Below are 14,174 nucleotides of genomic sequence, written 5' to 3'. Positions count from 1 at the left end.
CGGGAAGAGAGAAGGAGAGCGGCGATGACTTTTGCTCTTGTTGCCGGAGGTCAAAACTGGAGGCGAAGGGGAGGCTCAGCCACGCAATTTCCGGCGAGGTTACCGGCTATTTTCGGCCTTGACCCCTTGTTTCGATCTGTTAGGAGAGGTGAGAGAGAAAGTCGGGAAGAGAGGGGGAGAGCGTCGACGACTTTTGCTCTTGTTGCCGGAGGTCGAAACTGGAGGCGAAGGGGAGGCGGCGATCGCTGAGCTGGGGCTGGGTCGGTGCGCGGACACAATCATTGGGAACAGCTTCGTGCGCGGTGTCTCCGGCGGGGAGCGGAAGCGGGTGAGCATCGCGCACGAGATGCTGGTGGACCCCAGCCTGCTGGTCCTCGACAAGCCGACGTCGGGGCTCGACGCCACGACGGCCTACCACCTCATGGCGGCGCTGGGGGGCCTCGCGGCGAGGGGGAAGACGGTGGTGATGTCGGTGCACCAGCCGTCCAGCCGTGCCTACCAGATGTTCGACGATTTGCTCGTTAAAAAAAATAAAAAAAAAATTAACGGTGTTAACTCTCCGTTAAGTCGGGGGCTTAATTGTTCAAAATTAATTACGATAGGGGTTTATTTGATACCCCCTTTGCCATAGGGTTGACAATGTAATAAGGATTTCCACGTTAAGGGCTTATTTGATACTTAACCCTTTAATTTAATATAGTGATGTCTAGTTCGAATCGGGCCCGATAATTCCGGCTTGAGGTCAACGGTTTTGGCCCGGCCCTGAATCGGGAATGGCAGAGAGTCCAAACGTTGAATTCACTGTGTCCGATAGATCCTTCGTTGAGGCCTTCGACTAGATAAGTTAAGGTAAGAGAACTACGTGAGCTTTGATTCTTCATTATTCAATGATACATAGGCCAATCAAATTTAATATTTATACTAAAATTGAGTTCAAACCCTTTATTCATTTTTTTTCTCTCCTTGTAATAAAAATTTATTTTCGAATTAGTATAATGAATTAGTTAGTTCACTTATTCAATGTTGTAATTTCAATTTTAAAGATTGTATCATTGTAATGTTTTTTTTTTTTTTTTACATAGAATTCAATAAAGGTATGAATTTTTATGCCTTATTCTGATTGTAAATGTGTTAGAATTATTTTTCATTTATTGTATTTTTATGTAAAACTTGTATGCCTCCCGTGCGATGCACGAAGAATATTTTATATATTGTAAATTTAATATTTAAAAATATATATATATACACATATACAATGAAAAGTTTGTCCCAAGAGAAGCTACACCGGTTTTAATAAAAGCTGGTAAAAAATTATACATAAATAGTGTTTAAAGGCTTGTAATTATAAATTTGATGATTGACCCATTTACAAAAATGCAAAGTAATGATATTGGAGCAAACTTTTTGAAGACGAAGAGAGTATTATTCTGAAGCTTTATATTTAATTTTGACAAAAATTTTCGTTAGGGAAAACTATGTGGTTGGTTCTAATCAGCGCTTGCGCTAGGCCAGCTAGCTTGGCCCTCCCTCTTATCATCCGGTCAATAAGATAAAATATCAGTTTTTGTTACTTAAAGTGTCAATTGCAGGCATTAAAATTATCATTTGTAAGTATTATTTTTTATATACAAAATAGCATTTACTTTTATAAAAAAAACAACATTTCTGAAGTATCATTTTTTTGTTATTAAAAATGCCATTTGCATCACATTTATTTAAGAAAAAATACATTAAAAAGGTAAAAAAAAAATGTATTTTGTTTAGAGAATGAGAAAAATTTAATAAATTGCAAACTAAACAACTTTGCTTACTCATTCTCTATCGGATCTTAATCGATGGTGGTATTCACGTCATATTTTTGATATATTATAATTATAGAAGATCGATGACGATTCAAATTCAGTCTTCACTAATTTAACTTATTCAATAAAATAAATAAAAACGTGAAATGATCATCTAATGGACATATATTGGTACCAAAAAAAAAATCGTACACAACCTAATCAAATGAAAGATATGGCAAAAAAATCCAATAGTAAGAAAAAAGGAGAGAGAGCGAACAAAACGATGGAGAGAGAAAGTTAGGAATAATGTAAATTATGTATTTTTTTCAATTTCAATTATATCCTTCTAATTGAATTTATTTACATTTACTTCTCTTTATATATATATAGAGAGAGAGAGAGTTAGCTTCTATGACAACCACTCCCCTAGATAGAGAACAAAGACCAAATCATGTGCGTCCATCTTGCTTAATCTAACGGTTCATATAATTTCCTGATTTGATTTTTCATGTAATTAAATATTGGTTAATTACATTTATTGAATCTGAAAAGGGTAAATATGTCCACTCAAATTCACTAAATTCTGGGATCACGTTGAACAAATCCCAAAAATTTCTCTCTTCACATTCTGGGACCTGATCCGTCAATGAACGTAATAGTTGAACATTAGTATGTTCATTTGTTTTCCTACGAACATATCAACGAACATTAGTATGTTCATTTGGTTTTCTACGAACATATAATCCAGCATTAGTATGTTCATACATTTTTCTACGAACATATCAACAAACATTAATACGTTCATTAGTATTTTCTACGAACACTAGGTTCAAACTCCTTAATCAACCAAATTTTTATAGAAATCAACCAACATAATTTATACAAAGGTTCTGCCTTTAAACACCCAACCGGACTTTACAAACCAACAGAATTTAACAACATTGATTTTGTAGTACAGAACCACCAAAATAGTAAAATTCATCTCTCAAAATCGAAAATAGGGGAAGTAGATTTTGGGGATCAAGGCTGGAGGCTGGAGTATTAGGGTTCGGAGGTTGGGAAGGGAGGCGAGGGAAAGGAGAATAGAGGGGACGGGGGCGGTATCAAAGGGGACGGCGGATGAGACGGAGGAGAAGATGGAGGCAAAGAGCAGCATGAAGAGGAGGAGGGCGGCGCAGATTGAAAAAAGGAAAGAGCGACGACGACTGGAGGCTGCGCGTGGGCGCGGCCGCCGGATAATCGAGGCTAGAGGTGGTAGATTTTGGGGATCGAGGCTGGAGGCTGGAGGCTGGAGGATTAGGGTTCGGAGGTTGGGGAGGGAGGCGAGCGAAAGAGGAATAGAGGGGACGGGGGCGGTATCGGAGGGGACGGCAGATGAAACAGAGGAAGAGATGGAGGCGAGGAGCAGCAGAGGAGGAGGAGGTCGGTGCAGATTTGAAAAAAAATGAAAGAGCGGCGGCGACGGCCCGCCTCCCTCCAGAATTCCTGTTATAGCGGCGGCGGCGACGGCAGAGGATAGGACTGCGAGAAGGAGCAGCATCGCCATTGTCAAGTATGAGAGAGAGAGAGAGAAAGAGAGAGAGAGAGGGGAATCAGACGATTTGATTAGAGAGAGAGATAGGAGCATTTAACTAATAGATTGAGAGAGAGAAAATGAAATGACCAACTTAACCTTCTGGCAATAAAATAAACGAAAATTATAAAAAATTTCAGCCAAATCAAGACCGTAGGATATTCTAGAATCAACGCACAGGATTTGGTCTTCATTCTCTATATATGGGAGTGGTCTCCATTGAACTCCATCGTATATATATATATATATATATATATATATATATATATATATATATATATATATATAGAGTTGGGCTAAAATAAAAACAGTTTTTTTTGTTTAAAATAGGATCACATATCATCCATTGATTTTAAGAGATTTGATGGCTGGATTTCGTCCATTTTATCAGCCCATTATACACGTTTTTATTCAATGAGGATATTCATGTAATTTTCATATTTAGTAAAACCGGTATATTTGATTTGGTTTTGATTTGCATGATCTTTCCATATCATACCAAATCTGAATTACTCTATCACTTAACCTAATCTGCTATCACTTTCTCAATTATTCTTTCGAGAAATCTTCAATTTCCAGAAACGAAGCCTCTGTACATTGAATTAACACAAAACCTCAATTTCCAGAAAACGCAGTGGACGATTCAATAACATTATGGGGTCGTGTGGTATGTATATCATCAATCTATGTCCGATTCATGTTACAATTCATTCTATGTCCGATTCATCAATCTATGTCCGATTCGGTGGCTGATTTTCTTTCATTTTTTCTTTTAGTAGAGTTATTGATTGCATATCTGGTTCGCTGCCTAATTTTCTGTCACCGTTACCTCTGTGGTTCGCTGCCTGATTCATGCATTCACTGTTACAATTCATACTATTAATGCATGCAAAACAATGTCTATATGATTCATGCATTTGCTTTTATAATTCATACTATTGATTCACCAGAAACAATATCATATTATTACTTGTCTATTGATAATTCATTTCATTAATACTCCACCAGAAACCATACGTGGGTAAAGTGTTGAAGACATTGGATGAAGCGTATGAGTTTTATTCTATGTATGGACATGCAGTGGGCTTCGATACTCGTAGGGGGGGTATTAAAAGAGGCAAACATCGACAAGTATTGTATCAATACTTCATCTGTAGAAGAGAAGGTGTGAAGCCGGACTCGAAGAAAGATATATCAGAATCAAGTGTTCAAAAGAAAATACGACGCCGGAAACCATCTACCAGAAATGGCTGTAAGGCTCGTATCACTGCAACACTTAATGATGATGGCAATTATGTTTTCACCAGCTTCTCTGAATTACACAATCATTCCCTCGTAACTGAAGATGTTCGTCACCTTATGAAATTCAATCGCAAAATGGATGAGTCACATCAGATGATTATGCTGAAGTGTGCCAAGTCCAATATTGGACCAGTGAGGGCATTTCGTATTTTTAAAGAACTGGTTGGAAGTTTTGAGGAAGTGGGGTGCACCAGCAAGGACTTTAAAAACCTATCGTACAACATGAATTCATACGCGGATGGTGTTGATGCACAACTACTACTTGACAGGTTTCTAAGTAAACGTGAAACTGATGAAGGTTTCAAGTGTGAATATTTAGTTGATGAAACTCACAAGGTGAAGAGTTTGTTCTGGAGTGATGTTGTTGCTGTTCAAAATTACTCGTTGTTTGGTGATGCGGTGTCCTTTGATGCCACGTATACAACGAACAGGTAATCAAATATTCTGTACACGTATAAATTTTTTTTAAAATTGTGCAATTCAACTTACATGTGTATTATAACGTTTACAATGCTTATAGGTACGACATGATTTTTGCTCCATTTACCGGCAAGGATAATCATGGTGGGTGTGTTACATTTGGAGCAGGGTTACTAACCAGAGAGGACGTGAATTCATACTCATGGATTTTAAAACATTTTATTGAATGCACGGGAACCGCTCCTGCAATGATTATAACAGATCAAGACCCAGCGTTGAAAATTGCTGTTGAAAATGTAATGCCCAACACTAGACACAGGTTCTGTATGTGGCATATCATGATGAAGCTTGCTCAAAAATTGCCGAATTCTTTACGAGAAGATGCCGAACTGAAAAGCGAGATACATTCTGTCGTATGATCGGAATTGGATGAGCCAGTTGATTTTGAAAGGAAATGGACAGAAGTATTAGATCAGTATGAGTTGACTGACAACACATGGCTTGCCGATATGTTTTCACTCCGTTCGTATTGGATACCTGCCTACTTTCGAGATTTGAGCATGAGCGGCTTGTTTAGAATGACATCATTATCCGAAAGCGAGAATAGTTTTTTTCGGAGATACTTGAATCGGAATTCCAATCTCGCTGCATTCTACATTCACTTTGAGAGTGCTATGGAGGCACAACGGCATAATTACAAACAGGCGTGCATTGTAGATCAGACAACGGTGCCCCAATTGAAGACTCACACCCCACTGGAACACCATGCCTCACTTATATACACCAGGAATGTGTTTATGGATATTCAAATGGAGATCATTGAGGCTGTTGATAGATGCCGCATAAAGTCAATGGAGACAGACGACGACGAGCAATGGTACTCCGTAGATGACAGATCTAATGGTGTGTTTAAGGTTGTGCATATAGCGTCTGAAGAAACCATTACATGCTCCTGCAAAAAGTTTGTGATGGTTGGTCTTATATGTCGACATATGTTTGTTGTTATGCGAAACGTGGGAATGAAGTTAATTCCTTCCAAATATATAGTACATCGATGGCTAAAGGCTGCTAGTGCAGAAGTTATATCAACTAGCAACATGAAGTCACGCAACAAGTCATTGATGGCAGAGGCTCTTCGTTGTATTGGCATTGCAGAAGGGAATGACGAGCTAGTTGATTCACTCTTAACAGAACTGAAACGTTGGGCAGAAATTAATTCAGACGGTGCACAATGCTTGTCTCCGGCGAGCGGGAAGCAAAAAATGTTTAAATTATTTTATGGTTCGAAGATCCCTTCAGTTGTAACTGTTCATCCACCAGATGCCGTGAAGACTAAGGGAAGTGGCAAGAGATTGAAGTCAACTTATGAGGTAGCAGCTGAAAAGGCGAAAAACCAAAGAGAAGATGCAGGAAATGTCGCCGTCTAGTTAGACATGATTCCCGCAATTGTGGTAAGGTTGTCGAAGAAGAGAGCGATGAGGAGTGATTTTTTACTATTGCTTTTGATTTTTTTATCCTTTTTTAAACTTTACAGTTTTGGACTTACAAACCTTATGTCTAGATTCTAAAGTTCATTTTCCATTGCCTACAGACCCCCATCTTGTTTTATTCAATGCAATTTAATGCATTCATATGCTGCATACACCACATATTCAAATTCCAGATAAGGTGGTTCATTTTTATGCACGTAAATCATTCCACACACATATATGAGACATGCAGATTCGTATAACAATTCATGCGTCATGTCATACCAACTAAACAACGATGAATGAATCAACTGCATTCGTAATTCAGATTAACAAATTGCAATATATTGAATGAATCACATAGCACTAATATCTGAATCAAATACTATCATACATGATTCATTCCTTTAATCATATAATTCATCTGACTACATAGCTGATTAATCCAAACATAATATGTGATTCATGCTATATAAATCTATACTTATTGCTTAATTAGTATGACTACTATTACCCTGTTCCATAACATCGATTCATGCACAACACATTAATTTTTCACGCACATTACTAAATTCCAATACACATGTCAGCCATTTACTACATACAGCACAACAAGCACATTACTATATTCAAAATATTGCCACACAACAATCACATAATAACCTTGGAAAACATCATCTTCATCTTCGTCTCTAGCAATCCTTTTCCCTTTGTCCTTCGAGCTATCTTGTCCTATACATATTGCGATTCAACAAAGAGTTATAAACCATTGACATATTACTGTTTTTAAAATCAACCAAAAAGAAAACAAAAAAAAAGATTCATACATAAATAGTAGTGCTAGGGTTCACCAACAACAATGGTTGGGGACCACCATTTTTGGAATACATAACATCCAATTGCATGTACTGACAATGATAGATAACATATCATTTTTTGTATTTAACTCAATAAATACCACAACCTTTTCGGCAAAATTTTTTCACTAATGAACCCTCGAAGTCGCCATCGACGAATAAAACAAAACAACCCATTAATTGAACATTCAAACCATCGACGAATCAAACATTCAAGCCGATTTCGATTTTGATTCAAGCGAGAAAAAAAAACACAATTTTTTAAAAACAATAAAAAAGGCAAAGCATCGTCGTCTACATACCAGTTCGCTTTGCTTTCGTAATCGCCATTACAGATAAATTATACTCTAGCCCGACTTAATTTAGTATCCTAGTGCTTATGAATCGTCGCCTGGATTCAGCGCCGGAAGTGATGAAGTGTGGAGAAAAAACCCTAAGAATCCTAATTCATACGCGTAAGAATGCAGTCATTTTGAATATCTACTGAAATTGTGCTTATTAATTTAGTACTATTTGTTTGGAATATCTACTCAAATTAGATCATATCTATCATTAATTACCAGAGATACGTTTCAACGAAAACAATCATTTCACTTTGCAGCCAAATTCAATTTCCAAATAAATTGGGCTCTATTTTCGGAGGAATGCAGTTGTGAAGATGAGCAGGCGTTTGTTTTTTTACAAACATACCCTTGGCGAATGTTTACAGTATGATTCACCCATTAAATTCATTTGCACCAATCCATAAGTAAAACTTAAATCTTGACCGTACAGATTAAAAGATCTATGGTTAATATGTATTCCTATTATAAACACTTAAAGGTGTTTTCACCCTAGCTTGACCCTATATATATATATATATATATATATATATATATATATATATATATATAGGGAAGAGTTCAACAAGAACATAAATATTTGCAAAGTCTAGAGTCATAATCTCGTTCGTTAGATCGATTTTAATCAAGGGCTGAGATTAAAAGCTAATATTAGTATCCCTTAAATTACTCACATCCCTCTCTCTTCTCTCCTCTCTTTCTCTTCCGTCACTTTTTCCCTCTCTCCTCTCTCATTTCTCTCTCTCTCTCTTCCCTTTTTCCCTCTCTCTCGCTCGTCTCTCACACAGAATACACACACACACACACAGAATACACACAAAAGGTTGTAACAGGTATTCTAGGCGCGGGGATCTCCTTCGCCGTCTATCTGCCGGTGATGGAGGTGATCTACCGCGAGGTGCGGTGCTACGCGATGGTGGTGGAGATGCAGCTGCTGATGGGGCTCTCGGCCACGGCGGGGATGGCGGCGGACGGCGGGTTCACGGACTTGAAATTCGAGAGCGCGGCGGGGTTCGATCGCGGTGCGGCGGCGTATTGGTGGACGATTTGGGGGGCCACTGTGGCGTGGCAGATGTCATTCCTGGGGACCGCGGGGATGATGTTCCTGACGACGTCGCTGACGGGCGGGGTGTGCACGGCGGCGCTGCTGGCGGTGAACGTGGCCGGAGGGGTGGTGGTGTACGGCGACGAGTTCGGCGGCGTGAAGGCGCCACCTCCTTACTCGGCGCCGCCCAAGTTCAGCCCACAAGTTCATAGCCATCGCCGCCCTCAAGTTCAGAGCCACCGACGCCTTCGAACCCCCTCAAGTTCAGCCACCGCCGCCTTGAACTTCTGAACTTCTGAACTTGTTGAACTTCTGAACAAGTTCTGAACTTCTGAACTTCTGAATTTGTTGAACTTGTCTTGAACTTGTCTTGAACTTCTGAACTTCTGAATTTGTCTTGAACTTCTGAACTTCTGAATTTGTTGAACTTCTGAACTTCTGAACTTGTGTTGAACTTGTCATGAACTTAATTATGTATTTTGATTTTAAGAGAGAGAGAGGGGACGAGAGAGAGAGAGAGGAGAGAGGTGAGGGGTGACGTGAGAGGAGAGAGGAGAGAGAAGAGAGTAAATTAAGGGATATTATGAATTTTACCAATTTTAATTATATTAACTTCTAATCTCAGCCTTTGATCAAGATTGATCTGACGAACCAGATTGCGACTCCATTCTCCATCTAATATTGTGTTTCTGTAGAATGCAACCCTATATATATATATATATATATATATATATATATATATATATATATATATATATATATATATAGGGGCGCGCTCCAGTGAGACCCCCTATTTTTCGTGTAACATGAGTACAATGAATAAGACATATAATACTAATGAACAAAACGTATATCTAATGAACAAGATGTATATACTGATGAAAAATAAAATTTAAAAAATTCGTAATGAATAAGACATATATACTGATGAACAGGGCCATATATACTGATGAACAATGCAGTATATACTGATGAATAATAAAATTTAAAATATTCTGCTCCCTCCAGGATTCGAACCCTGCGAAAAAAAATCACCCTCCAGATATAATATCAGCCATAGGATTGATAAAATAAACGCACCAGATCGTGCCCTAGATCTCACTAAAATTAGGGGGTCTCATTGGAGCGGCCCCCCTATATATATATATATATATATATATATATATATATATATATATATAAGGAGAAGATCCATGGAGAATGCTAAATATTTTGAGAATAGAGAATGCGTTCGAATAAGTCTGTAATTTCGATGAATAAATCAATATATCGTATGAATAAGATTTTTGGCCATGGTTCGAATCCTGATAGGGGCGAGATTTTCACTATTTTTACCATATTTACTGAATACATCTGTTCATTATTTATGCTGATCTATTCGTAAAATTTATAAACTTATTCGTTATTTTTCATTCTCTCGAAAAATATAATTCTCTATGGATCCCTACCCTATATATATATATATATATATATATATATATATATATATATATATATAGGGTTGAGTTCAATAGAGAATTATCTTTTTATTCATTATGAACAAATCTATTCATTTTACCAACAGATCAACATAAGCAATGAACAGTCGTATTTAGTAAAAATAAAGAAAAACTCGCCACCAGCAGGATTCGAACCCTTGACAAATTGTTGTCCATGTGGTACATTGATCTATTCATTAAAATTATAGATCTGTTCGTTTTTATTTTACAAATTCTCTATTCTTCACAATATTTAGCTTCTCTGTTGAACCCTTCTATATATATATATATATATATATATATATATATAAAGTAATTTCAAAATTTCAACACATGCAATGTAAATAATTTCGAAATTTCAACACATGTCATTTAATTTATGAAAAAGAATACATAAAAAATACGTCCACCGTCCTTAAAAATTGTGGCTTTATTACTATATTGAGACGTCCGTGAAAAATTATGGTCTTTCCTTATTTTGAAATAACTCCACAAATTTTTCCTCTCACTATTATTGACATATGTTGTTCACATTCCATATCTACACCCATTCGATTCCGATTCTCACTCCAATTAAATCTTCAAACGAAGAGGCGGCGCAATGGTTCTGGCGGTCGGCGTAGATGGAGGAAGGCTATTGTCGCATGTCCTGGTGGAGGGTGGCGCGGTGGTTTTGAATCGCGTAGGTGCGCTGACAACACGCGGGGTGGCGTCTGGACGGCGCGACAGTTGCAGGTGTGGATGGCGGTGGACTGGCGTGAGCTGTGGTGGTGGCGGCGATACTGATCGCCATCTGCATTTGACGGCGACGCTGTGTGCAAGAGCGGCGCACGGTGAGGAGGAGGCGGCGTATGGCGTTCAACCATTCGCTGGCCCCGTGTTCCTAGGGGTGAGCATTGGTTCGGTTCGGTGCAAAACCGAACTAAAAACTCAAAACTGAAAACCGAACCGATGGTTAAAATTGGAACCGAACCGCACCAATTGGGGGTCCGGAACCGAACCGATAAAACCATCGGTTTCGGTTTGGTGAACCGAACCGAACAATGCAAATTTTTTTATTTTATTTTTTTCAAAAATACCAATTAAAAATTGTAAAATACACAAATTTCAAATGTCAAATCCCCACAACATGAACGTGATAAATAATTATATATTATAATTGTGAATTAGGGTTTTAGTTTTAGGTTAAAAAATTAGAAAAATAATTATGTATTATAAAATAATTATATATAATAAAATATTAATATGTATCGGTTCGGTTCGGTTTAAAATCGAACCAAAAAATGGAAACCGACACCAAACCAAAAATTTTCGGTTTTTACTTTTCAAAACCGAACCGAAAACCGAACTAATAGAATTGGGACCGAGCCGCACCAAGCCAGTTCGGTTCGGTTTGATTTTCAGTGTCGGTTCGGTTTCTGCTCACCCCTATGTGTTCCACCCCGACGACACGTCAGATCGGCCCCCAATCCCCAACTTGGCCCTACGGATCCCACACAAAGGTCCCCATTTTCAGCCCTCAAGAACACAATGGAATTCCCCGCCACAAGTTTCTTCTGGTTCACAAAATTACTCCAACCAGTGGTCAAGAGATGCCTCCTAGGCGTCCCCCGATAGATATGCCTAAACTTCCAAACCTCCCCGTGCATATCCTTGCCCAAGATTATCTGCACAGGCGGCTCAACCGAGTAATCCAACCTTGGAAATATGGTCTCCGCACAATACCTGATTGCATGAATTATTTTTGATTTATGTATGAATTATTTGTAATTAACGGCTGAGATTACATTTTTGTGTATTATATAATTCATTAAATAAATGAAAAAATTCATACGAATTTGTAGCTGAAGGGTATGATGAGTGGCTGATTGCATGAATTGTTTTTGGTTTATGTATGAATTATTTGTTTTAACCTCACCCTATATCTGTTGCATGAATTATTTTTTATTTTATTTATGAATTTTTAACTATTTCATGAATCATATTTGGTTTATGTATGGATTTTTACGTTTTGGGATAGTCTGATTGCATGAATTTTTTTTGGTTTACGTATGAATTTTTACGTTTTGGGTTTGTCTGATTGCATGAATTTTTTTGGTTTACGTATGAATTTTTACGTTTTGGGTTTGTCTGATTGCATGAATTTTTTTGATTTACGTATGAATTATTTTGTTGTAACAGACGTGAGTAAATATGAAGGAATGAAATTATGGAATGTTATAATGTATAAAACGTGATCCCTTAAATTGTGGGAAAGATATTTATTAAGAAAATTGTAATTACTTTCTTAACCTCCACCAGAATCTGCGTTGATTCCTACTAATATATGTAAACAAGATTTGGCCGTTTATTTAAGAAAGATCAAGTGTCAATATTTATTTTAGCGCAACCCTATATATATATAGAGAGAGAATGGATCCATGGAGAATTGCATATATTTTGAGAATAAAGAATTGATCCTAGCCTTTGATTTGATTAGATCTAGCGGTTTATATGACTTCCGCCTTTTATGTTTTTAATTGTTTTAGTTATACGATTAAACACGCTTAAGCCTAATTATGTAAAAATCTATTTATTATTTGCGGTAGTTATCAAATTATGAGTTGACCGAATTTGAAGTAGGCGGTGGTTATGCATATCTTCATTATTTCCTTCTTTAATTTTTTATTAGTTTAATTTTCTTAACGAATAATTTTTTTTTTATCATAAATTCGATGGATCCATATAGTTGCAGAAACCACATAATTTATAGCATCCATTATTAATTTTTGAGCAAACATTAATTCGAATAAACAAGTAAATATTTAGAATTTGAACACACAAATAATTAAACATATATTTTACAGCTCATACTATTTCGAATAAGTAAATTAAAATTTCGAATATGAATATATAAATAAATGAACGTTAATTGCATATTTTTTTTAATGACAAATCATTTCGAATAAATACTGCTATTTATTGAATATGAATAATTAAATAAATAAATGTAAATTTTCATTACCGTCGTCATCAGTACTGGTGTTGGTGTTCTATTGAACAACCGGCAAAAACAATTCGAATAAAGTTTTTACCAGTTTGAATATTTCAAAAAATGGAATAAACTCACCGCCGTCGACTTCCTTAAATTGGAGGCGTGATTTGCAAGAATAAAGATTGCAATTTTGAAAACTCTAATCGTGGAGGCGTGAAAATCGGAAGAGCGAGATTTTTCCAAATTTACTCTAGTAAGTAAAAGACCGAATGACCCTTTATTCGAATAAAAAAATATTAAATATTAATTAAACACATTTTTGATTGAATATTTGGAATTGATCTGTCCGTTAGATTCTCAAGATCCAACGGTAAGTACTAATTCTCTATTCTTTATTATATACTAATTCTCTATGGATCCCTACCATATATATATATATATATATATATATATATATATATATATACATAATTCATTTCTTTTAAGATTTTATTTTTATTTCAACGTTATTCTTTTTACTAGGGGCATAACTAGACTAACATAAATTAAATAAATAAATTATATTTTTTTCCCATACACTTTATAACTTAAAAATTAAGAATTTCAAATAAAAATTGTAAGGAAAATAAATGATTTTGGGTTATGATAGTCACAATCTTGATGCGACACATGTCTCAAATGTGTGGTCAAGATTGGATACTACGATACTACATATATATATATATATATATATATATATATATATATATATATATAGGGGCGCGCTCCAGTGAGACCCCATAATTTTCGTGAAACACTAGGACAATGAATAAGACATATAATACTAATGAACAAAACGTATATCTAATGAACAAGATGTATATACTGATGAAAAATAAAATTTAAAAAATTCGTAATGAATAAGACATATATACTGATGAACATGGCCGTA

At 36.5% G+C, this 14,174-nt stretch overlaps 1 protein-coding gene across 1 annotated transcript; it reads left to right on the top strand.

The window, feature by feature from the left end:
* The first annotated feature begins 24 nt into the window (after positions 1–24).
* LOC131025474 (protein FAR1-RELATED SEQUENCE 5-like) lies at positions 25–6,506 on the top strand. Its single transcript, XM_057955269.1, has 5 exons — positions 25–49; positions 144–520; positions 4,366–5,090; positions 5,180–5,403; positions 5,518–6,506. The coding sequence occupies exons 1-5, from the start codon at positions 25–27 to the stop codon at positions 6,504–6,506; spliced, it is 2,340 nt and encodes a 779-aa protein (XP_057811252.1).
* Positions 6,507–14,174: the final 7,668 nt, after the last annotated feature.

The sequence above is a fragment of the Salvia miltiorrhiza genome, chromosome 5 (assembly GCF_028751815.1).
Source record: "Salvia miltiorrhiza cultivar Shanhuang (shh) chromosome 5, IMPLAD_Smil_shh, whole genome shotgun sequence".
NCBI lineage: Eukaryota > Viridiplantae > Streptophyta > Magnoliopsida > Lamiales > Lamiaceae > Salvia > Salvia miltiorrhiza.
The sequence above is the reverse complement of the archived record's forward strand: the minus strand, read 5'-3'. Positions and strand labels throughout refer to the sequence as shown.

Excerpts from the sequence above, each read along its gene's own strand:
- LOC131025474 (XM_057955269.1), top strand. The coding sequence starts at position 25 with ATGACTTTTGCTCTTGTTGCCGGAG. Across the intron at positions 521-4,365 it reads AGATGTTCGACGATTTGCTC|AAACCATACGTGGGTAAAGT; the intron begins GTTAAAAAAAAT and ends ATACTCCACCAG. Across the intron at positions 5,091-5,179 it reads GCCACGTATACAACGAACAG|GTACGACATGATTTTTGCTC; the intron begins GTAATCAAATAT and ends CAATGCTTATAG.